At 40.6% G+C, this 20,672-nt stretch overlaps 1 protein-coding gene across 1 annotated transcript; it reads left to right on the forward strand.

Moving 5' to 3' along the window:
* Window positions 1-55: 55 nt before the first annotated feature.
* Window positions 56-20,284, forward strand: ERCC3 (ERCC excision repair 3, TFIIH core complex helicase subunit). Its single transcript, XM_014889744.2, has 15 exons — window positions 56-272; window positions 361-566; window positions 1,488-1,724; window positions 2,343-2,392; window positions 3,184-3,319; window positions 3,523-3,687; window positions 4,691-4,895; window positions 5,872-6,186; window positions 7,324-7,508; window positions 10,162-10,364; window positions 13,728-13,824; window positions 14,009-14,126; window positions 15,270-15,388; window positions 18,807-18,959; window positions 19,317-20,284. The coding sequence occupies exons 1-15, from the start codon at window positions 179-181 to the stop codon at window positions 19,449-19,451; spliced, it is 2,418 nt and encodes an 805-aa protein (XP_014745230.2). The 5' UTR covers window positions 56-178; the 3' UTR covers window positions 19,452-20,284.
* The last annotated feature ends 388 nt before the right edge of the window (window positions 20,285-20,672 follow it).

The raw sequence follows: 20,672 nt of genomic DNA on the forward strand, positions 1-20,672 counted from the left end.
GGTGCGCGGTGCGCTTTCCGGAAGTTCAATTTCTTTTATTAATTTTTAATTATTTTTCCTCATTTCCTGCTGCTCCGGGCGTGGCCGGGAGTGTGGCTGGCTCCCGTAGCCGTGGCCCCGCCCCGCGCCCGCCCGCGCGTCTCCCCGCGGCGGGGGCGGTCCCGGGAACGGAGAGCCGATGGTGTCTCCTCCCTTCGCGGCACTGCCGTGCGGAAGTGACGCGCGGGCGGGCGCAGCGCGGCACGCGGCGGCCATGGGCAGGAAGGAGCGCGGTGAGCGGAGCCGGGAGCGGCGCGGGCCGGGCCGGGGAGGGAGAGGGGACCCTGGGAGGGCTCGTCACAGCTCCCGCTCTGCTCCCAGATAAGAAGAAGTCCAAGAAGCGCCATTACGATGACGACGAAGACGATGAGGACGAGGGTGCCGGGAAGGAGCCGCAGGAGGCGGTGCCGTCGGCGGCGGGGAAGCAGGTGGAGGAGAGCGGCACCAAGGTGGACGAGTACGGCGCCAAGGACTACCGGCTGCAGATGCCCCTGAAGGCCGACCACAGCTCGCGGCCCCTTTGGGTGGTGCGTGCGGGGGGGGCGCGATGGCTGCGGGACACGGACAGGGCTGGCAGCGGATGTTCTCCCGGGGAGACACTGGGACTACTGCGGGGTCAGGCGGGGAGCCCGGAGCGGGCCGGAGTGTGCGGGTGCAGAGCCTCGGGGGCCGGCAGCGGGGCTTGATGTGTCCTCTGCAGCGCCCGTGCGGGGACAGCCGGGACCGGAGCCCGGCAATGCACGGGGAATTGCTCCAGCCCCGGCAGCCTCCAGGCAGGGTCCCCGCTGTCGCAGGTGTGCTGCGGGCCGGCAGGGCACAGCAGCACCTCCGCCAGACGTCTCGAGGATGGCTGTAGAACAGCGCGTTGGCTGGTGACACGAGAGGAGTCTTTCACTGCAGTGACACAGCAGCAGGGTTTATATGTTGGAGCGAAACAGCTTTAAGACAGGCTGGCCTCATCTCCTGTAACTGGTGCCGTTTGTTTTCTCTGCTTTTGAAAGGGACGTCAGTAAACTTGCCCAAGGTCAGCATCTAGGGAAGAGGTGGTATCCCAGCCAGCATCTGCAGGGTGCCTGGCACCGCGTGCTGTACAGGCACTTAGTGCTGTGATGCCCAAGGGCTGTCATTCATTCATTTATTCGTTCATTCTGCATAAAATGAGCAAGGAGTTTTTTTGTTCCAGGGGAATGGACTGGAAGCTTGCTTCTACTCATGCAGTTTCTGTAGTATTAAAAAAGAAGAAATACCCCAGCATGTCAGTCTGGAAAAACTTTATCGATCTGGGTGTGGTTTATTCATAGTGCCTTGGAAGGAACATGGACAAATTAATGCCTTGACCATTTTCAGAAGACAGAAGATACATGTTTATTCTTTGTCTTGTAACTTCCTTATGAAATTCAGTTTAACTAACACTGTTGTGCCTTCAGCATTTGTTTTTATTTCTGTAGGCTCCTGATGGCCATATATTTTTGGAAGCCTTTTCTCCAGTTTACAAATATGCACAGGACTTTTTGGTTGCCATTGCTGAACCTGTGTGCAGACCCACCCATATTCACGAGTACAAGCTGACTGCCTACTCTCTGTATGCTGCTGTGAGTGTCGGCTTACAGACAAGTGACATCACTGAGTATTTGCAGAAACTCAGCAAGACTGGTGTCCCAGATGGGATAATTCAGTTTATCAAGGTAAGGTTATTTTTCTGGCATTAGAAATACATCTGTTTCGACTAAGGAATTCCTTTCTTGCTGCCTCTGCCTAATTGATTTTTTTTTAATTATTCATCACTTTTAACTGTCTTACTCTTCTGTCATTGTTTCAAGAGAACGTTTTTTTCCCGTGTCTCTTTGCATATGGGATTGCTGCACATATACTATTTTCATAATATATCCTTTGTGAGTTTTATAAAAAGTACATTTAAATGTCTGTGTAGATAATTTCAGCCAGTACAACTTGTACATGGGGAAAGTTTTCTCAGATTTGCTCTGAGAAACTGAGAACGTGGGAAGCAATCTGTAATTGGGCACTGTAAGGCAGCCTGCCTTATCCTGCAAGTGTGTTCTTACAGTCTTGGAAACAGTTTGAAATTAGGTATAAAAAGTGAGTATCTGTGCCTGATCTCCTGCATAAGATGATGTAGGCATCTTCTGAAAATACCTTTTCAGGTTTGTTCCATGAGCATAACAGCAGTGCACATAAATATTTTGTGGTAAGGTGCTTCCCCACAAAGACCTAAAGCCATTGCAGTGTTTGATCCTAAACATGGAATCTCTTTTACATGTTCCTAATGACTGCTCTCTTTGTAGCTGTGCACTGTCAGCTATGGGAAGGTGAAGCTGGTTCTGAAACATAACAGGTAAGTGGCTTCTTCCTTAGCTGTTGTGGCTGGAAGCCCTCCAAATGCATACCTGTGAGTGAGTGCTCTCAGGAGCTCTGGAGTCTCACAGATGCCAGCTTAGTGTAATAGCTCTCAGGTGTCACTTTTGCTGCTTTTGGAAGTATTTACCACATTAGCTGGTGAATTGTGTTTGAGTGACAACCCGAGCTAGCACTGGTTGTTGTCACGTTTTTAAAAGTAGGCTGCAAATTTGATATTGTAGCTTGTTTCTTTATTGCTTGGATTTGCAATGTTTTTGAGGTTTTCAAATTGTTTGGGAAAGATAAGCCAGTCCAGTGGCAAGAGGGGGGTACTTGTGTCTGCGTTGAATCTGATTTGTTTTAAAGCTAGAGGATAATGCTGGAAGGGCCTGGAGAAGTCAGAGCATATTTTACCTGTGATCTCCGACCAGTATAATAATTGAGGAATTTCCAGGATGCATTAATTTTAAATTTTTAGGTGGTTTGTGTTTTGGAGGTATGGGGTTTTGTCTTTTGGGCTTTTCTGCTGGAGTTTGCCACTCGTGTTAGGTTAGAGAACATTCGAGTATGATGGAGGGATGACTGCATAATGCATGATGCTTTTGGTGTGAGGCATCTTTTAAAAGTTTTGGTTGCCATAATGTCTTCATTTTTAAATTAGCACCCCAAAATTGGATGCTTGAAAGTGCATCTGGGACAGCTGTGTATTTAATCATCTATGCTGCTCTTCCTGTGAATCATTCAGTTGATGAGTTCATAAAAACGTTTTCCTATATTCTTTAATTTTAGGTATTTTGTAGAAAGTACCCACCCTGATGTCATCCAGCAGCTTCTGCAAGACCATGTAATTAAAGAGTGTCGCCTGAGAAATGCTGAAGGTGAAGAGACAGAGCTCATTACAGAGACATTCACCAGTAAATCAGCGGTATGTCCGGCCATATTCTAAAATTACTGCAGTGACTGGAGGTAAACTCTTGAGCCGTTTGGAGTTGCTATTGTTTGTTGTCAGCTTCATTCTGCCAGCAGCAAACTCTGCCTCTTTAATGAGCCCAAATTTCGGGGGAAGAGGAGAGACAGAGTGTGTCTCTAATTAATCTTTTGGTGAAAATTCATGTTCCTCTATTTCAGATTTCGAAATCCAGTGAAAGTGGCCTTGGTCCATCAACTTCACAGGGCACAGATGCTCAGAATAAGCCAGATGTCCCAGCTGACTTATTTGAGTTTTATGAACAGATGGACAAAGATGAGGAGGAGGAGGAGGAAACGCAGACGGTGTCTTTTGAAGTCAAGCAGGTATGAATATTGCACAGAAGCACATAAGCATGAGAACTTGCTAGGAAGTACTGTGGCTCTTTGTTTGGTGGAGGAGTTCACTGGAAGTCATTAACATTTTTTTTCCTTTTACCTTCCAAAGTTAAGAATCTTAGAGGGTGGCAGTCTGGGTGTTGTTCCTTCCCAGCCTGCAGAGCACAGTGCCCACAGGCCAGAGAGACTCCAGGGACTCAGGGAGGTTCCCATCATGTGTGACTGATTATTACTTAGTGCAAGATGAGAATTCAGTGGAGGGCTGCTTTCAGAGAGCTTTTTTGTTTTCCTTTTTTTTCCCCTCCTCCTTTTGTTTTGTAATTTGTGGTTGCAGAAGGAACTCTTTCTTGTTGGTTCCAATTTCATCACTTGAGAAAGGGAGCTGGAGGTTGGAGCTCGGTCCTTGCTTGGCATTCAGAGAGTTTCTATAGGACTTCTCAAGTTGTTTTTGGACTTGGTGATTCTCCTGATGGCTTAGTGGGGGAAAAGGGATTTTTTTAAAAGGATGACGTAGTAGCCGTTTTGTTTATTTGAAAAAAGCCAACCCAAACCAACAAGTTCTTGGTGACTGATTCAGCCTGTCATTGTCTTGGAATAACTTCCATACAGGGTATGGAGGATTTCAGGGTAATAGATGTGCAGCTTTGTGTAGCATAGTGAGTTTTTTTGTGTCTGTTACTGGACTCTTCGTTGAAGGACTTCAGGGTGTAGTTTAGTCGTTGCCAGGTAAGCAGCAATCTGAGCTGAATGTGTTATGCTCTTTCATCTGCCTAGGGAGCCCTCTCTAATATTAACTGTCCTTCAAAATGTTTAGAGGGGTGGGATAATCACAGGTAAAGTTTCTGGAATAAGTCATAGCTCTTGCAGACTTCAGAAGCATAAAAAATAAATGTAACTTCACTTGCTACTATGTAACCTAGTTGTTTTTAGGGGAAAAGACATTAATTCAGATGTGGAGAATTTGTCTACGGAAGCTTTGTTTCTTCTTCAGGAGATGATTGAAGAACTTCAGAAGCGTTGTATCCATTTGGAGTACCCTTTGCTGGCAGAATATGATTTCAGAAATGATTCTGTGAATCCTGATATCAATATAGATCTGAAACCTACTGCAGTCCTCAGGCCCTATCAAGAGAAAAGCCTGAGGAAGATGTTTGGGAATGGACGAGCCAGGTCTGGTGTTATTGTCTTGCCATGTGGTAAGTTTCTGTGTTGGTAATGAGACAATTTGTTGTTTTCCTATAGTAAAGAGAATTTCAAAGATGTTAGCTGCTTGGTTTTCAGACAGCAGCAGGGACTTTTCTGGTCCCGGTGTCCCAGTGTAAAAACCCTGGTGGTTTTTACTAGCTGATGGTGAGGATATGCTGAGGGAAAGCCGGGTCACAGAGCTGGTGGTGTCCTGACAAGGGCTGGGAAGCTGCTGTGGTACCTTCACACTGCCACTCGTGCTTCTCTGTGCCCTCTTGAATCTCTGCTCGTGACATGTAAAGCTGTTGGCATTGGAATTTGTTCCTTGATTGTGAGTAGGGAAACTGGGAGGAGCTGGGAATACAAAGGTGGCATAAAGGGATGTCCAAGGAAGAAAAGAGCTTGTGTGCACAAGTGCTGGGCAGGGGAGTTGGAGGAATAAATGAGAAACATGCTGACTGAGACAGCCTACAGAAAACAAGGGAAAACGGAGTGAACAGGATATTGTATGCCAGTGCTCTCAGTACTAAGAAAAGAGGATGTGCATGGGACATGTGATGAGGGCCTGAGAGTGTGTAAGAGGTGCTGGGAGAAGTGTGAAGGATGGGAAGATTTAAAGACTTCCTCGGTGGGGGAATGTGTAACTGGCAGAGACAGAGGAATAGAGCACTCCTAGGGAAGCTTTCTGTAGCCACCTGTAATTTAACATTATTTTGAAATTAAAAAGCATTAAAATGATTGCTCCTAATTGTCAAAGCCATTGTTTACAATTTTCTTGAAGAAATACAGTTGTAGACAATCCAGCTGTATTTTTAAGAAGCGAATACTTGATCTCTTTAAGACTATTGTAGCAAAGAAACGACAAGGAAGTCTACCTTTGCATGATTTCATATCTTCTCACAGTTTTCCTTTGCTCTTTTGTTTTGCTTTCCTCCTGCTCCAGTGGTGTCTGAGAGATGACTAATGAGTGTCACTCGTGCCCTGCAGGTGCTGGCAAGTCTCTGGTGGGAGTGACAGCTGCGTGCACCGTGCGCAAGCGGTGCCTGGTGCTGGGGAATTCTGCCGTGTCTGTGGAGCAGTGGAAGGCCCAGTTCAAGATGTGGTCCACCATCGATGACAGCCAGATCTGTCGCTTCACATCTGATGCCAAAGACAAGCCCATTGGATGTTCCGTTGCCATCAGCACATATTCCATGTTGGGGCACACGACAAAACGGTCTTGGGAAGCAGAAAGAGTAATGGAGTGGCTTAAAAGTCAAGAGTGGGGCCTTATGATACTGGATGAAGTCCATACTATCCCTGGTAAGGAAAAGGTGTGCAAACCTTCCATGTTGCACACATTGTTAATGTCCTTCTGTTCTTGTAGAAGTGGTGTTTTTTTGCTGTTCTCCTCATGATTAATGTAGTGAGTAAACCCATGGCTCAGGATTTTGAGACACGTAAACTGCCTTGTTCTACTTTCTTTTTCCCCCTGATACTACATAGTTTATCTGACCACTGGTTTTCTGAAATCCTTCAAATAAGACACTGTGTTTTCTATAACAGCAGTGAAAAGTACAAGTTCCTCCATCTAGTTTGATAAAGTGGTCTTAAAATACCTGAATTCCGTTTGCATAATTTTGCTGTAGACATATTTGAACAGGAGACGAATTAATCTGCCTTCTTCTCTTAAATGTAGTGACACTGCAGGCCAGTTTTTAATATCTATGAGTTACTATAATGATTAATGTCCAGAAGTAACTGTTGTCTTTGAAATTGCCATGTAATTGAGATCTGTATTAATGGAAAGCAATAATGTACTGTTAAAGTGTCTGTGGAATAATCCTGGCTGAAAATAACACCCACTATTCTGTTAGCTGTTCTTCCTTATTCTTATTTGAATATATTTTGGTGTCTACAGAAGTACTGGATTTCAGAAGTAGACCTCTGTGATAATTGCCATTTTATCAAAGAAGCATAGTGCTGGTACTGTTCCATCACTTTTGTTCTTGTTTGGTTTCCTAGAAATGAAGCTATAGCAACTCTGTGATATCTAGCAATACTAAAGATGAGTAATTCGGCCATATCCTGCAAGTCCTGAATGTGGCAGTCAGCCAAGAGTCCTTGTGTCACAATTCTTGCTAGGAATAATAGAGATCCAAACCAAGCCATGTAACCTCTGAATTTATTAACTTTCTCTTGGGGAATGGGAAATAGTAAAGATGCCAGAAGGTTTACTGAGATTTTCAGAGAACACTTGACAATGCAAAGTAAAGCTGCAATCACGTGAAGTTTTGCTGTAACACAGATTTGTTAGGAGTGTGTTTGCAATGGGGTACAATTTCCCAATGCTGTGCTTGTCTTATGTTCAGGAGTTGATGAAAATGTCTTTTAAAGTTGCAGTATTTATTTTAAAACCATGCAGGAAAGTTAACAAAAAAATTGTCTTCCATTTCTTAGCAAAAATGTTCAGACGTGTGCTTACTATTGTACAAGCTCACTGTAAACTGGGGCTGACTGCTACCCTGGTCAGAGAAGATGATAAAATTGTTGACCTGAACTTCCTGATCGGACCAAAGCTCTATGAAGCCAACTGGATGGAGCTGCAGAACAGTGGCTACATTGCTAAAGTCCAGTGTGCTGAGGTGATGCTCTGCTTTTTGGTACTATTAGTGCTTATTTAGTATGCCTGTAAAGTTGAGAAAAATTCTTGCAGCTCTTATAACAAAGAAGAATAGTAGAAATTTTAAAACACATAAGAAAACACCTGCTTATTTCAAGCCTGAATATATGAGGGTGGAACTTGAAAATGCAGGACTGCATCTCACCATTCTTTCCAGTATAAAGGTGTGACCTCTGTTCAGCATATGGGTGAGAGATAAATGTGATATCCAAAGAAGTGAAAATCTTTCACATAGACACATTAGAATGTTAAAGCAATCTTTCTGGAAAGCCTAATTCAATGTATTGTCTCTGATAATTGATGTGGAAGATACTTAGGGAAGAGTGTAACTTTCTCCAAGCTCCATTATTTACAAGGTTTACATGTAAGCATTAGAGGGTTGCTTTTTCATGAACTTATCTGGTCTCCCATTGAAGGGAAGTAAAGTTTTAGCAGCTGCAATATGTTATGGTAGAGTTCTACAAAGGTTTCTTGTCTATTTGGCTTTCTTTATTTTTTGTCCGTTGTTTGTGGGGATTTTCTGTCTTTGTTTGCTGGTTTGGGGACTTTTTTTGTCTTTTTGTTGTTGTCATTGTTGTGGTGGTTTATTTTAAGCCTGTCTTGCTAATTTCATGCAATTCTCCCTAGCTCTGGTACTGGAATAAAAGATGCAGATGCAGGTCAGCTGTTCTCCTTTTGAACACTGTGCAAACTGGACATTGCAGAAGGAGAAAACCCCACTGTTTTGAACTCATAGAATGCAAGTGAAAGGCGCCTAGAAAATGACTGTTGAAGGGGGATTAACCAGTCCTGAAATTCAGATGTGCATTTAGGCACTTTGGTTAGTTCTGCTGTGCAAGCAAAATTCTCAGTCCCTGAAATGCCCTTTAGTCATTGAAAAATGAAGCATGGGCTACGTTTTTTTTCTGAATGATGGAAACATTCTGCGAATTTATATTCCTTAGGCCAATGTTTTGAACTAACATTCAATGACTCTACCAAAAGCAAAGAATAAAAAAGCCCCGTGTTGAGTCCAATATGTGCACAACTGCTTTGCATATTTGTTTGGATTTCCTTGAGGAGTAGCATCATTAATCAACTTGGTTTATTCCCTCAGCCAGGAAAGGTGTCTGGCTCAGTCTTTAAGTGCAGATCTTCCCAGATGACCAGAAAGGGCAGTGCTGATATCTCATAGGGCTGGTCCTGGTTGTTGCAGGTGTTGCTTTTTCACTGCTCTAAAAGAGAATGAGCAGCACAGTTTAAAAAGTTACACAAAGTTTAAAAAAGACAACAAACCTGTTCTTTATCTGTTCTTTCAGATTTTTTGATTTACAAATAACCCCTTTCTGAGCAGCCATACTAAGTCTTTCGATTGGAGTGCCTGTCTTGGAAAATGTAAAAATGAAAATATCATGGGGGTGAGAAGTAGATCTTACCTATTTAATAATCCAGAAGAGAGTGCAAATACAAAATACATGTGTACGCCACACAGTCAGAGGCATTGAGCAATAGGTGAAATTTTTTAGTGCAGTCAAATATTCAGTATTTGTATCTCATTGTCACTTGGATGTAATTGTCTTCTGGTTCAAGAGTTTTAAGTCTTTCATGTAGACTGCCCACAATAACAACAGAGCCTATTCAGTGCATGAATTTATTTTTAATGTACTCAAAGGGTAATAAAAGCATCATCTGGCATTTAACTCACTGGAAAAAATATTTTGAAACAGAAAATTAGGTCTTATCAGTACAGAACAATTCATCTTGTTTAAATAAACTGTAAATTGTCATTAACTTCCTGAGCTGAATGGTGGTTATGAAAGAGGCTTTTCTCTGTGGTCATTGTTAATTTCTATTGTGCAATGGATATGAGGGAATAACCCATGTACAGCAGAGTGAATGTTTCCTAAATTATATGCCCTATGGATAGTGTCAGATGTTTTCAATAATGCCACTTCATTGGCTTAAACTTAATAATTTCTTCTTTTTTCATGCTACAATAGGAAAAATAAGCCTAGACTTATTGAAGTACTATGGTTGTTATTTACATAATAGAAGAATTGCTTAGGTATCCTGGGCTGATGTTATTGTCTGTTGAAAACTTCTAATCAATCCTGGTGTTTTGCAAGTTCTAGACTCAATAGGTGTTAAAATAAAGTTTACTCATTTGTGGATATATGAAGAAAAATGGGTGAATTTGTTCTGTAATGAAGACAAAATGTGTCTCAGCTTTCAGAATATGGATGAAAATTAGTCTTGATGGGAAAAAGCTTTGACTGCTGTGACACAGACAGTTCATTCCCTTAATTACTGCTTTGTAAGAAGTCGTAGCATTCAGTAAATTATTTAAGTGTGAACATAAAGTAGCTGTCTTTCAGTCTTGTTCCAGTCCCACTGCCTATTTCTGTCATGGATCTCAATGCCAAAGCATTTGGAAAAACAGATTTTAGTGGTGCAGGAGACTTCACTGACTGGTAGCTTTCATTTTGATACAGAAATGACTGTTAAAATCTATGACCTGCACTATACACAAAGTCCTAATGCATTACCATCCTCCAATATCTTCTCAATTCCCACTGGGATTAAATAAGTAAATAATGGAGTGCTACTTTGTTTGTGTGTGTGTTTTCTGATTGTAGGTCTGGTGCCCGATGTCACCTGAATTTTACAGAGAATATGTAGCTATTAAAACAAAGAAAAGGATACTGCTCTACACCATGAACCCAAATAAATTCAGAGCTTGTCAGTTCCTGATTAAGTTTCATGAGCGACGGAATGATAAAATCATCGTCTTTGCTGACAATGTGTTTGCACTGAAGGAATATGCAGTCAGACTTGGGAAGTAAGTGTTCACAACCAATCATGGCACTGTTGTTTTCCTCCTTCCATGACAATTTCCTTGCAATCTCACAGCTATCGGTAGTCTTGAATATTTTTTGTAATGCTGTAACTCCAGTCCTCCTGCATAAAAAGCTCAGGAGGGTATTTTTGGATGGACCTTATTGGCACTGCAACATGATTTCAGTGTTTGGAAAGAGTCTCTGTTTAGCATTTGTTGCAGAAAAAATTACATCCAGAATTTTGTGAAAGATTTAGTATTTTTATTTTAATTAGTAAAAGCCAGTGGAAAAATGAAGGGCTTTTAGAAATATCACTAAAACTGTTTCTTTAATGGATGGTACCTTCCCCTGTCTCTGTGAGACAAAGGTTTTCAAATATATACTCTCTGGATCTTTCAAGATGTTCTAAGACCCAGGGCCTCCTCTTCAGGTTCTCAAAAGGTCTTACCCTTGTCTAAAAAAACTATGACAAGCTTTTTTGGGATCTGTGCTGTACTAGTGTGCTACCTAGAACTGCAGTAATTGCTTTATAAACTAAAGGACTTTTCTCCCCAGAGCTTCTTGGTTACCTTAAATGACTGTAACGTGAGTGCAGTTACAGGAGGTTGTGCAAACAGGGTTTAATGAGGGGTCAGCATCAGTCTGTTGGTAGGATTTGGGGAGGAATGGTCAGGGAGAGTTTGTCAGGATTGGGCATAGAGCAATTATTGGAAAACAGAACCATGTAAGCTGGCCTCATCCTTTCTTTGACAAGCCCAAATAATGCCTTGCTTGCTGGAAGCTGTGGGGCATTTTGATGGTATATGATTTCATGTCTAGGAATTTCAGCAGAACTCCTTAGCAAAACCACGAACAAGCCTTACACTTTCCAAAATTCATGATCAGTTCTAACTGCAGTTTAAGGGGCCGTGTTATGCTGGCATGTCAAATAGCAAGCAGATCTAATGGCGCTGGATGAATTCCAACACCCATGGTCTCTTTCATCATTTTTTTAATCTGTCTGGACAGAGATTAGCTGTAATGATGCCTCTGGAATGTCTCTAGCAGTGTTCAGTGCACAGACAAAGCCTTTAGCACAGGCGATGCTGGCAGGGGGAGATGCTACGGAGCAGTTGTAAGTGGGGTAGATGCTGTGGAAGCGTGGTGGGAAAACCAGTTGAAAAAATAGTAGATGGCCCCTTTTTTATTCTGGAGTGAATTCTGTGTTTGTAACATCATTTATGGAGCTCCAGGTTATCCAGCTCTTAGAAAGGAAGGAGGCTTACAGTGCTGGACAAAGGTGAGGGAGCCTTTGTTTTAAGCAGAGAGTTTTGTATCAGTTTGCTGTGAGCAGGCCAAAGCAAAGGGAGCCGTTCGTTTGTGCAGGGCAGGAATTGCGTGTGTGGAGGCAGAGCAGCCGTGGGTATGGCAGGAGTGCCGTGGATGGTGCCCGGCAGGAGCACAGCTCCCACTGCCCTTCTCATGGAAGTGTGCGGGCTGGGTGGGCTCCCACATGGGGGGAGAGGTGGCCACGGTCCAGCTGCCTCTGCTGGCTTCTCCTTTAACCCCCTTGCCCTTGCTGGTGGGGAACCATCAGGGAAAGACCATGCACATGACAGGAATTACTTTGACTGCAATTTTTGGGGCCAGAGAATCCAAATTTGCTTGGCCAGCTTTCCCTCTGCCATGAGTCTGTCATCCAGTGCAGCATAGCTCATGTACTGACAGGCTTTACTGATGTTAGGAATATGTTTAAATCACTGTTTCTGAAGGACTGTGTCTCTGTGGTTTTGTCAGTTATGCTAGTTAATGGGAGAGGAGTCTATCTTTGCAAATCTCTCAAATGTCTTTTTGCAGTGAGGAAAATGAGTAATTAAAAAAAGAATCCATTTAGCACTTAATGTTCTAGATTTAAAAAAGTACTCAGGAATGCCAGTGAATCACTGTAAAGTAGGATCTGGGCAAGTTAAAATGAAGGATTGATAGCCAGGAGTTCAAGATTATTCTGTTTTTAATACAAAATGTGTTTGAATGCCTTCTTAGTGGTGTTAAGAAATGGAAGACTCAAGAATGCTTTCGTTTCAGTTTAAATCTGCCATTTAACTTCAAAATTTAAATACTACATGAAATTTAAAAGAAGACAAGATATTTCTGAATGCTACTAATTGAATAATGAAGGTTTTTTTTCAGGGTTAACTTATTTCTCACTTTCATTTTTTAGCTGTTTTTTTCTAAAAGTCTGCTTAAATACACTAAATTGAAGAATTAGATTAGAGATGACTGGGATTGGTGAAAAACCCTAGAATGAAGTTTGTAGTAAAGAAAGCAAAATGAGCCCGTGTGCAGGGATTAGTTGATAAGAATAGAAAGCCTTAGTTGTATGCACTGCCATGTTTATGTTCAGCTACCACTCATGTATGTGCAATACTAAATGGAAAATTTGAGCTTGGTTCCTTGTGTTAGAAACAATTTATGGAAATGTGAACAAAACAGTAAGTAGAAAACTTAACTCCTATTTTTGAAGATGCTTGGTAACCAGTGTTTGGAAAAGTAATGCAACAGATGACAAAGCAGTGGCAGTGCTATCTTGCATGCCGTTCACTGTTTTTGCATGGGCTTTGCTCTTTTTAGCTTTTTGATTTTTTAACTCTGCTTAGGCAGAAATAAAACAGCCAGGCACTGGAAAATTCATAGCAGTCCAAGTTACTCATGAGTGTGTGAGTGGCTGAGAGTTTGTGTGAGCCTTCAGGATTGAGACATTAAATGTTCCATGTAATTCATTGTCAAACATTAGAAACTCTAGGTGAAATGCCACTGTGAGCTGCTCATGAAATATTTGAGGCTTTTTTTCTCATTTCAGTAGTCCCAGAAGGTATTAGAAGGGGCAGGAGGTTAACTTTAAAAGCAAAAATAATTTTCTCAGAACAACATTCAGCAGCCCCTTTGTGACACCCAGCATATCCTTGATAGAGAAGCCTGTATTTTCAAGTGTTTAAATAGGAAGCAAAGGTTCAGCTGTAAATGTGCTAACTCAGTACATTTGAGGAAAAAAAACCTCTTTAACAGCTGCCTTCAGTCTTTCATGTAGGCTTAGCAAATGTATTCAGTCTGTTGATACACAGCTTCATTGGTGCACGTAATTGCAAAACATTTGTAACTGTCAGAATTTCTTTCTGGCTGACTGGGTTGCTGTAGAGGGTTCCACAAACCCCTGGGCAGCTGGATGAAGAGCCAAAGAAGCTAAAAGTAAACTGAAATCTGTACTAAAATCTGGTTTGTTTTCGTATCTGCTCAAATGCGTCCTGCGTTCCCTGTCATGGTACCTCACAAGAAATGAGTGAGAAATCTTGAATTTATTTCATTTGTGTACGTTGTGTTCTTTTCAGACCCTATATCTATGGTCCTACTGCACAAGGGGAAAGAATGCAAATTCTACAAAACTTCAAGCACAATCCAAAAATCAACACTATTTTCATTTCCAAGGTGAGGGAAATTCACTGTGTCCTTGTGCCTATCTTTGGAGTGAATTTTAGGAGTCAGCTGCACATGCATGGTGTGCATTTGACATCTTCCTATTGCAGCTCACAAAGAAAGCTGTACTTTGTGTTTAGTGTTGGCTGGGGAAATGTGGAAATAAGACTGCTCAGAGGGTGCTGCTCTGTTACAGGTAGGGGACACATCCTTCGATCTGCCAGAAGCCAATGTTCTCATTCAGATTTCATCCCATGGTGGGTCACGAAGGCAGGAGGCTCAAAGGCTGGGACGAGTGCTGAGGGCCAAAAAAGGTAAAGGAGGAGGTGGTTGGGCTCTGGGCCTCGGATCATAGCAACCTAGGGCAGGAGAAACTGCATGTTCATGAGGTTTCTTTTTACTGTCCTTGCATTATGTTTTAGTCAAAGGGAATATACCTATATACCTGTGAATGAAAATGGCTCTTCTGGGTCTGTAAACCTAGTGATGAGAAAATTTCTAAAGGACAAAAAAAGCTGAAAGAAAACTGATTTTCTGTTCTTTGGCAGTTCTCTCAGTTTTTCATGCCTTGATATTTTCTTCAACATGAAATCATTTGTGAAGAATCATACTATTCTAAGAAGCAAGCCTCTAGAAATCAGATTTTTGATACTGTCGATTACTTAAAACTTGGATTTGGTTTTTGACAAGTGTGTTTTTGTAAAACATAGCCAAAGGAATTATTTTTGTTTAGAACTATTACTCTTAAAATAATTTCTACTCGGACTTAAGCTCTGCACACACTTATTTTATGTGCAGTTTGTGCTTGTTACAGGTAAGGCTTTGTTTGAAAATGCAAACAAAACCCATGTTAGTGAATTGACAAAGTCTTAGTGAAACTCTGGGTTTAGAAAAGAACCTTATTACCAGGGTAACAGACCTTAAGGACTCTAAGTGTCAAAAAAATTTATCTACAGCCTGGTATATGCTGGTTTTTAGATGGTGTTATGAATTCTTAGCTAAGTGTCTTTGTTTCACTTTTTAAATTCAAAAACACTGCAAATTCTAGTTCACATGGATAAAAGTTTTTCTTTGTCATTTTCTGTTGAACTTGTTTTGACGTGCACTGCAATCCTTGCTCTTGACTCTTCACTTCTTCTTAACATAATAGACTTAAAAACAGTTTTCTTTCACCTTACCTAGCAGAATAAAGCAGCAGATTCTTCTCACCTGTGTGATTGTGTTAGTCTACATTTCTGTTTTTGTCTTTTCACCTATCCTCAAGTTATTAAGAACAAAAGTAGGAGTTTTCATCCTGTGTCAATCAGTTTATGCAAGGTCTGGGTGCAGCTAAACAGTGCAAATCATTTTTATGAGGACAAGTTACTTACGGACCTGTTTTCAGTATTTATTCCTTGATTGTTCTTTGTTGCAGTGTTCCAAATAAAACTAATCACTGAGTGCTTTTTGTCTCCTAGGCATGGTTGCAGAGGAATACAATGCCTTTTTTTATTCCCTTGTATCCCAAGACACTCAGGAAATGGCATATTCAACAAAACGGCAACGGTTTCTTGTAGATCAAGGTTATAGCTTCAAGGTAATTTGTCCCTTCTATTTATTTTGCTTGAGGCCCAATAATGTAATTTTCATGTTGTTTAATGTTAGTATTTGGTCCAGTACTTGAGAATTCTGGTTGTGGAAAGCATTAATGAATGTTTTTCTTGCAAGTGAGAACTGCTCTGGTATTGTTTTATCATCTATATTATTGTGAGGGCAGATACAAGTAGCTTTGTACAGCATCTAGAAAGGGAAGTGTTGTAACTTGAAGCCAAGCACCCTGCAGAGTGCAGTGCATGTTCCTTCGTGGTTGGTTTCTGTTTGTGCTGTTCAGTTGTCAATCTGTGCAGACCTTCCATTATACAGTATAGCACTGGCACTGTATAAAGCAGTGTTGGGTGTTGTCAGAGTGGGCAGCAGCAATTTAGAAAACTTGCAAAACTTAAGAAGTGACAATTTCCAAAGAGCTCTAGTCTCAGACCAAAATTTCACTATGTCATCTTCCAAACATAACCAAAGCTCCTCTATATTATAGATTTCATGGTGTATCTCATTTATTTTTCTTTTAATTCATGGATTGCCCTGTATGCTCATCTATTCGGTGGTAAAGGCAGCAGAGTATCATTATAACTCTTGGGTTTAGGAGAATGATTCCTTTGAAAAAGTAGAGCTTACTGTTCTGATTAGAAGCCTTCCCCATGAGAAGCAGTGCTGAGGAGAATGAAAAATAAGGCTCCCACATCTGGCTGTTCAAGAGTGTGTCTGCATGAGGCACCAGTACAGGACATCCCCCTGAACTGCTGCGCTGGAGCAAATCACTGCTCTGGGAAGAGAAGCCCAGTAAAGAGCTCTTTGCAAACAGACCTCTCATGGTCTTTATAGGTGACAGCTTTGTTTCCCTTTGTAGTGAATATGTTTGTAGTGAATATGAACTTGTAGATCAGTACTAAGCTGCAGTTAATTACAGCAAATGCATTTCTGTGGCTATACCAAGCCCCACAAGATTAGAGCAATCCCTTACTTATATTATAATACTTATATTATGTTAGGTAACGTTAGGTAACATTACGTAAAGTTACGTAAGGTCACGTAACGTTACGTAAAGTTACTAATGTTACATAATGTAACGTTACGTAATGTTACGTAACGTTATGTAATGTTATATTATTGATTATAATTAATTAATGTAATACTTTTATTATAATACTTAATATTTGAATGCCCTGGATTCTAGAACTAAGAAAGAGGTTAAAATAGAGGGATTTCATTTTTCAAGGAAGTAGTTCTTAGGCCTAGGAGCTTTGGTGTGATGTGGGACAAAAGCAGTGCAAGTGGCCAGCTGAGTATCTGGAGCAACATTTTTGTTGACCGGTATTGGAATGTTCTTTAATTGCAGATTAGAAACAAAACATTAGAATATCTATTTTCTTCTGTTTGCCAAACTTAGTCATAGCTGGCATCAAGGAATAATAGGGCTGAAAGAAACTTCCAAAACCACATCTCGTGTTTCTTCATTCCAAGCAAGGATGAACTATGTGTATGCCATTTCCAGTAGATGTCTGCCTTCTTAGTATTCCAGATATGGAGACTCTACCTCTTCTTTAGGTAATTATTTAAATGGTAGTGTTCTGTCCTTCAGAATTTGTATTCCTAAATAACTAAAAATTCATTACTAGTTTAAAAGGGTAACAGTTTTCACTTTTTGTTTAGGACTTACTTTCTTCTTGCCATCTCTCAATAGCTTCATTCTCTGCCTTTCATCAAAAAGAGAACTGAAGTAATATGTTTTTGCAAAATCCACATATTTTGTCTTTGCTTTTTAAATATCAGCCTTATTACAATTTACTGCTTGGAGTGTAGTGCTAGCTGATTTTTTTGGTTAGCTAACCAGTTGCCCTTGCTACTGATTGTATTTTTATTTAGAGACCAAATGTAAGATATACTAAATTTTAAACCAGTGGCAGAAGAATTCTGTATATTAAAGAATTGGGGGTAACTTTTAAACAGAGCATCAGTTGGACAGCTTAAAAGATGATGCAGTGGGAATTCTTTCCATTCTATGAATCATGCTAGCACTGTTTTGCAACCAGAGCTGGAAACAGGCAAATGCAATTTAAAACGGATTTTTGTGACTCCTTTTTCTTTATTTTTGAGATGACCATAGCATATATCCTCCTAAAGAAAAAAGGAGTACCATAGTGTTCCTTTAGCCATGTAGGACTGATTCCTTCCATGAATGGATTCTTCAGGCTTGGATGTTTTCTCAGGAAAACATCCTTTTCAAACAAGAAATTCCCACAAATAACAGCCCACAGCACTGATTTTTCGTTCCAGTATTTCCCTACCCCATTTTTAAAAAACAGTACTTGGCAGCTAATATAGATTTCTTTTACCTTAAACTTTATTTACAGTGTTTTTTGTGATCTGCTCCAACCCAGACTGCTGAGGTAATTAGTTTCTAATTGTATTGACTCGAGGTAAGCAGAAAAGATGAGGAGGGAAAACACTACATAATCAATGGCTGAATTAGAATGTCTTTCTCAAAACGTTGTCAAGTTGGGAACAATGAGAAAACTGATTGCTATGTATAAACATATGCTTACAAAATTCATTTAACTACAGGGAGAATTCTTGTGAAATTTTAAAAATACTTCTGATTAAGAAAGTAAGCTGCCTGTTGCAAAGCTTTATAACAGAAGCTTGAGATCTTTTCAGTTCCTCAGAGGAGGAGGTTTGTCCACTGACGGAGCCCATGGCACTGCATTGCCAGTAGGGCTGGCACATGTGCCCTGCACCCACAGTTACCAGATGAGTTACTGAGAATTCCAAGGAGAACAAACCCAACTGGAGTTGCCCAGTGTTTAAGTACCCAAAGGCTAGAAGAGTCCTTTTGCTCTGTGGCTGATGCTCTGTTGCATGTTGCTGCACTGTCTCACAGCTGTACATCTCAGTTTGTTAGAGTTTTTTCCCCATTGTCCTGAATGCTTCTTGCTAAAATTCTAAGTCTCTGCAGAGCTAGTGGATTATTTTTGTTAAATATAAAATACTAGCTCTTAAACTAGGCAAATCTAGAGCCTACAGCATGACACTAACCTTGCACTAAGTTAAATACATAACTGAGTTATATGTGCTTTGGTCAGGTTCTTGGTCAAGCTGGTATAAGCAGTGTTTAGCTGATGTGCTCTGCCCAGAGCTTTTCTTTCTTCTTTTCCTTCCCCCCTCAAAGATTTGTCTTTTGCATTTCCAGCTAGAATATAACAAGAGATGTGTGTATATGTACATTACTTAGCAAGATTTTGAATGTATCTGTGCTATCTATAGTGTGAGGTTGTTCCAGCCATTAATAAAAGTTGAAGGCAGTTCCAACAGGATATGGAATCAGAAATACTTCTCTTGGTTTTGAATAGCTAACAGTGAGGAGGAAGAGCCCTCACCTTGTAGTGTGCTCTGTTTCTTAGGTGATCACAAAGCTGGCCGGCATGGAAGAAGAAGAACTTTCATTTTCAACCAAAGAAGAACAGCAACAGCTTCTCCAGAAAGTCCTGCAAGCATCTGACCTGGATGCTGAGGAGGAAGTAGTTGCTGGAGAATATGGTTCAAAGTCAGCTCAGGTAATGAAGAATTCTTTGAAAAGGATGACCACAAGTGGGACAGAACTGGGCCATTTTATTTCCATCCAATTCTAAATGTGATGTTGTCATTGATGGCCTGGTATCTTTGTGAAACATTAAAGAACAGATTTATTTTTTTAATCTGCATTAGCCTTTAGCTATTGGAATAATTCACTTGTTGGGCTCTCAGAAGAAATTAGACTTGGAATTCATGTCCTTCTCCATCAGATTTGAAGGAGAAGGTAGCAGATCTATTGTTACAGATTTTGAAGTAAATCTTTTAGGTCACATACATGCAATGAAAATATTTTCAAGCCTCTGATCACGCACTAAGCACTACGCTCCTTGTACTTGCAGGTGTCCCGTCGTACAGGCACCATGAGCTCCATGTCGGGAGCAGACGACACCGTGTACATGGAATACCACTCCTCACGGAGCAAGGCGTCTGCAAACAAACACATCCACCCCCTGTTCAAACGCTTCCGGAAGTGACGTCCTGCACATGGGCATCTTGTTCAAACTCTGGATCCAAGTACTTGTTCCTGGAACTGAAAAGATGGAGTTGAAATTTATGACAGGACCTTTAAAAGACTCTTGTATATGCATCTGTATAGCCACATATTTACTTCCCAATGTATGTGCTCTTGTAGGTGAATGGGAAAGCAAAGAAGGACCTAAATCTTACCATGAAAATATTTTTAGAAGCTTTAGGATACAAATATGTCACAGCACATACTTTTTTGTGTGGCACTGTGCTCCTAGTCTAGTGTCCTCGTTTCCTCCTGGCCAGAAGGCAGAAGCATATGGTCCACTTTGTTCAAGAGAAGTATTTGTCTGGTTTTCAGGGTAATTAATAGATTTTATTTTTATCAGCTGAAGATCCTTTTTCAGAAAAGTCCTGAAAAGGTTTTGTAAATGAAGTTTGTACTGATATTTGAAATATTATTTATCTGATTCTTGTGTCTGCTCAACAATATACTGTTCTTCAAAATGCTTAAATAAAATCAGTGAGCTGAAAAAATCCTGAGAGGAGCACTTTACATTATATTTTTAAACTGAGAGCTAATTTATACTTGTGACTTTACTTGTATTAAAATTCTAACACATTGGTCAGAAATACTTTAGAGTTTGAACACAAGAAGAAAAAGGAACTCTGTCTCCAAAGTAAACTCAAAGAAAGCATTAGTAGTAAATACAAATGAACTCTGTGCTCGTTTTCCTAATTTTTCTTACTACTGTTGAGAAGTTGCTCAAATAAAAACTGTTTCTCTTGTTATTTATATTCTATTTATTAACCATGCAATAAAACCTTCATAACTGCTAAACAGTGCACTGTCACCACAGAAGTTATTACTGAATCAAAAAGCATTTCACTTCTCACAAGGTGAGTTGGAAGAATCTGTGCAAGAAAGATTCCCGAGTTTGTTTTTTTAAATTAAGACTGCATTAGAATTCTAGAAATGATAGGAGAAATGGTGGTGGTTTGTGGGAGAAGAATGCTTTTTAAGTAACATCTGCTTAATAATGTAACGTGCTACTTGGTGTATTAAGAGGTGTTATTTTTCTGGTTGTTTATAGAGCTTTAGGAACAACCTCTGTTGGTTGAAAATAGGTTGATATAAAGATTTACCTTACTGGAAGGAACATGCATGGTACAGCTATTCTGGTTGTATGACAAATGTGCTTCAGAAGAATGCTGAATTCTGTTTCTTA

Source organism: Sturnus vulgaris, chromosome 7 (assembly GCF_052056855.1).
Source record: "Sturnus vulgaris isolate bStuVul1 chromosome 7, bStuVul1.hap1, whole genome shotgun sequence".
In the NCBI taxonomy this organism is placed as follows: domain Eukaryota; kingdom Metazoa; phylum Chordata; class Aves; order Passeriformes; family Sturnidae; genus Sturnus; species Sturnus vulgaris.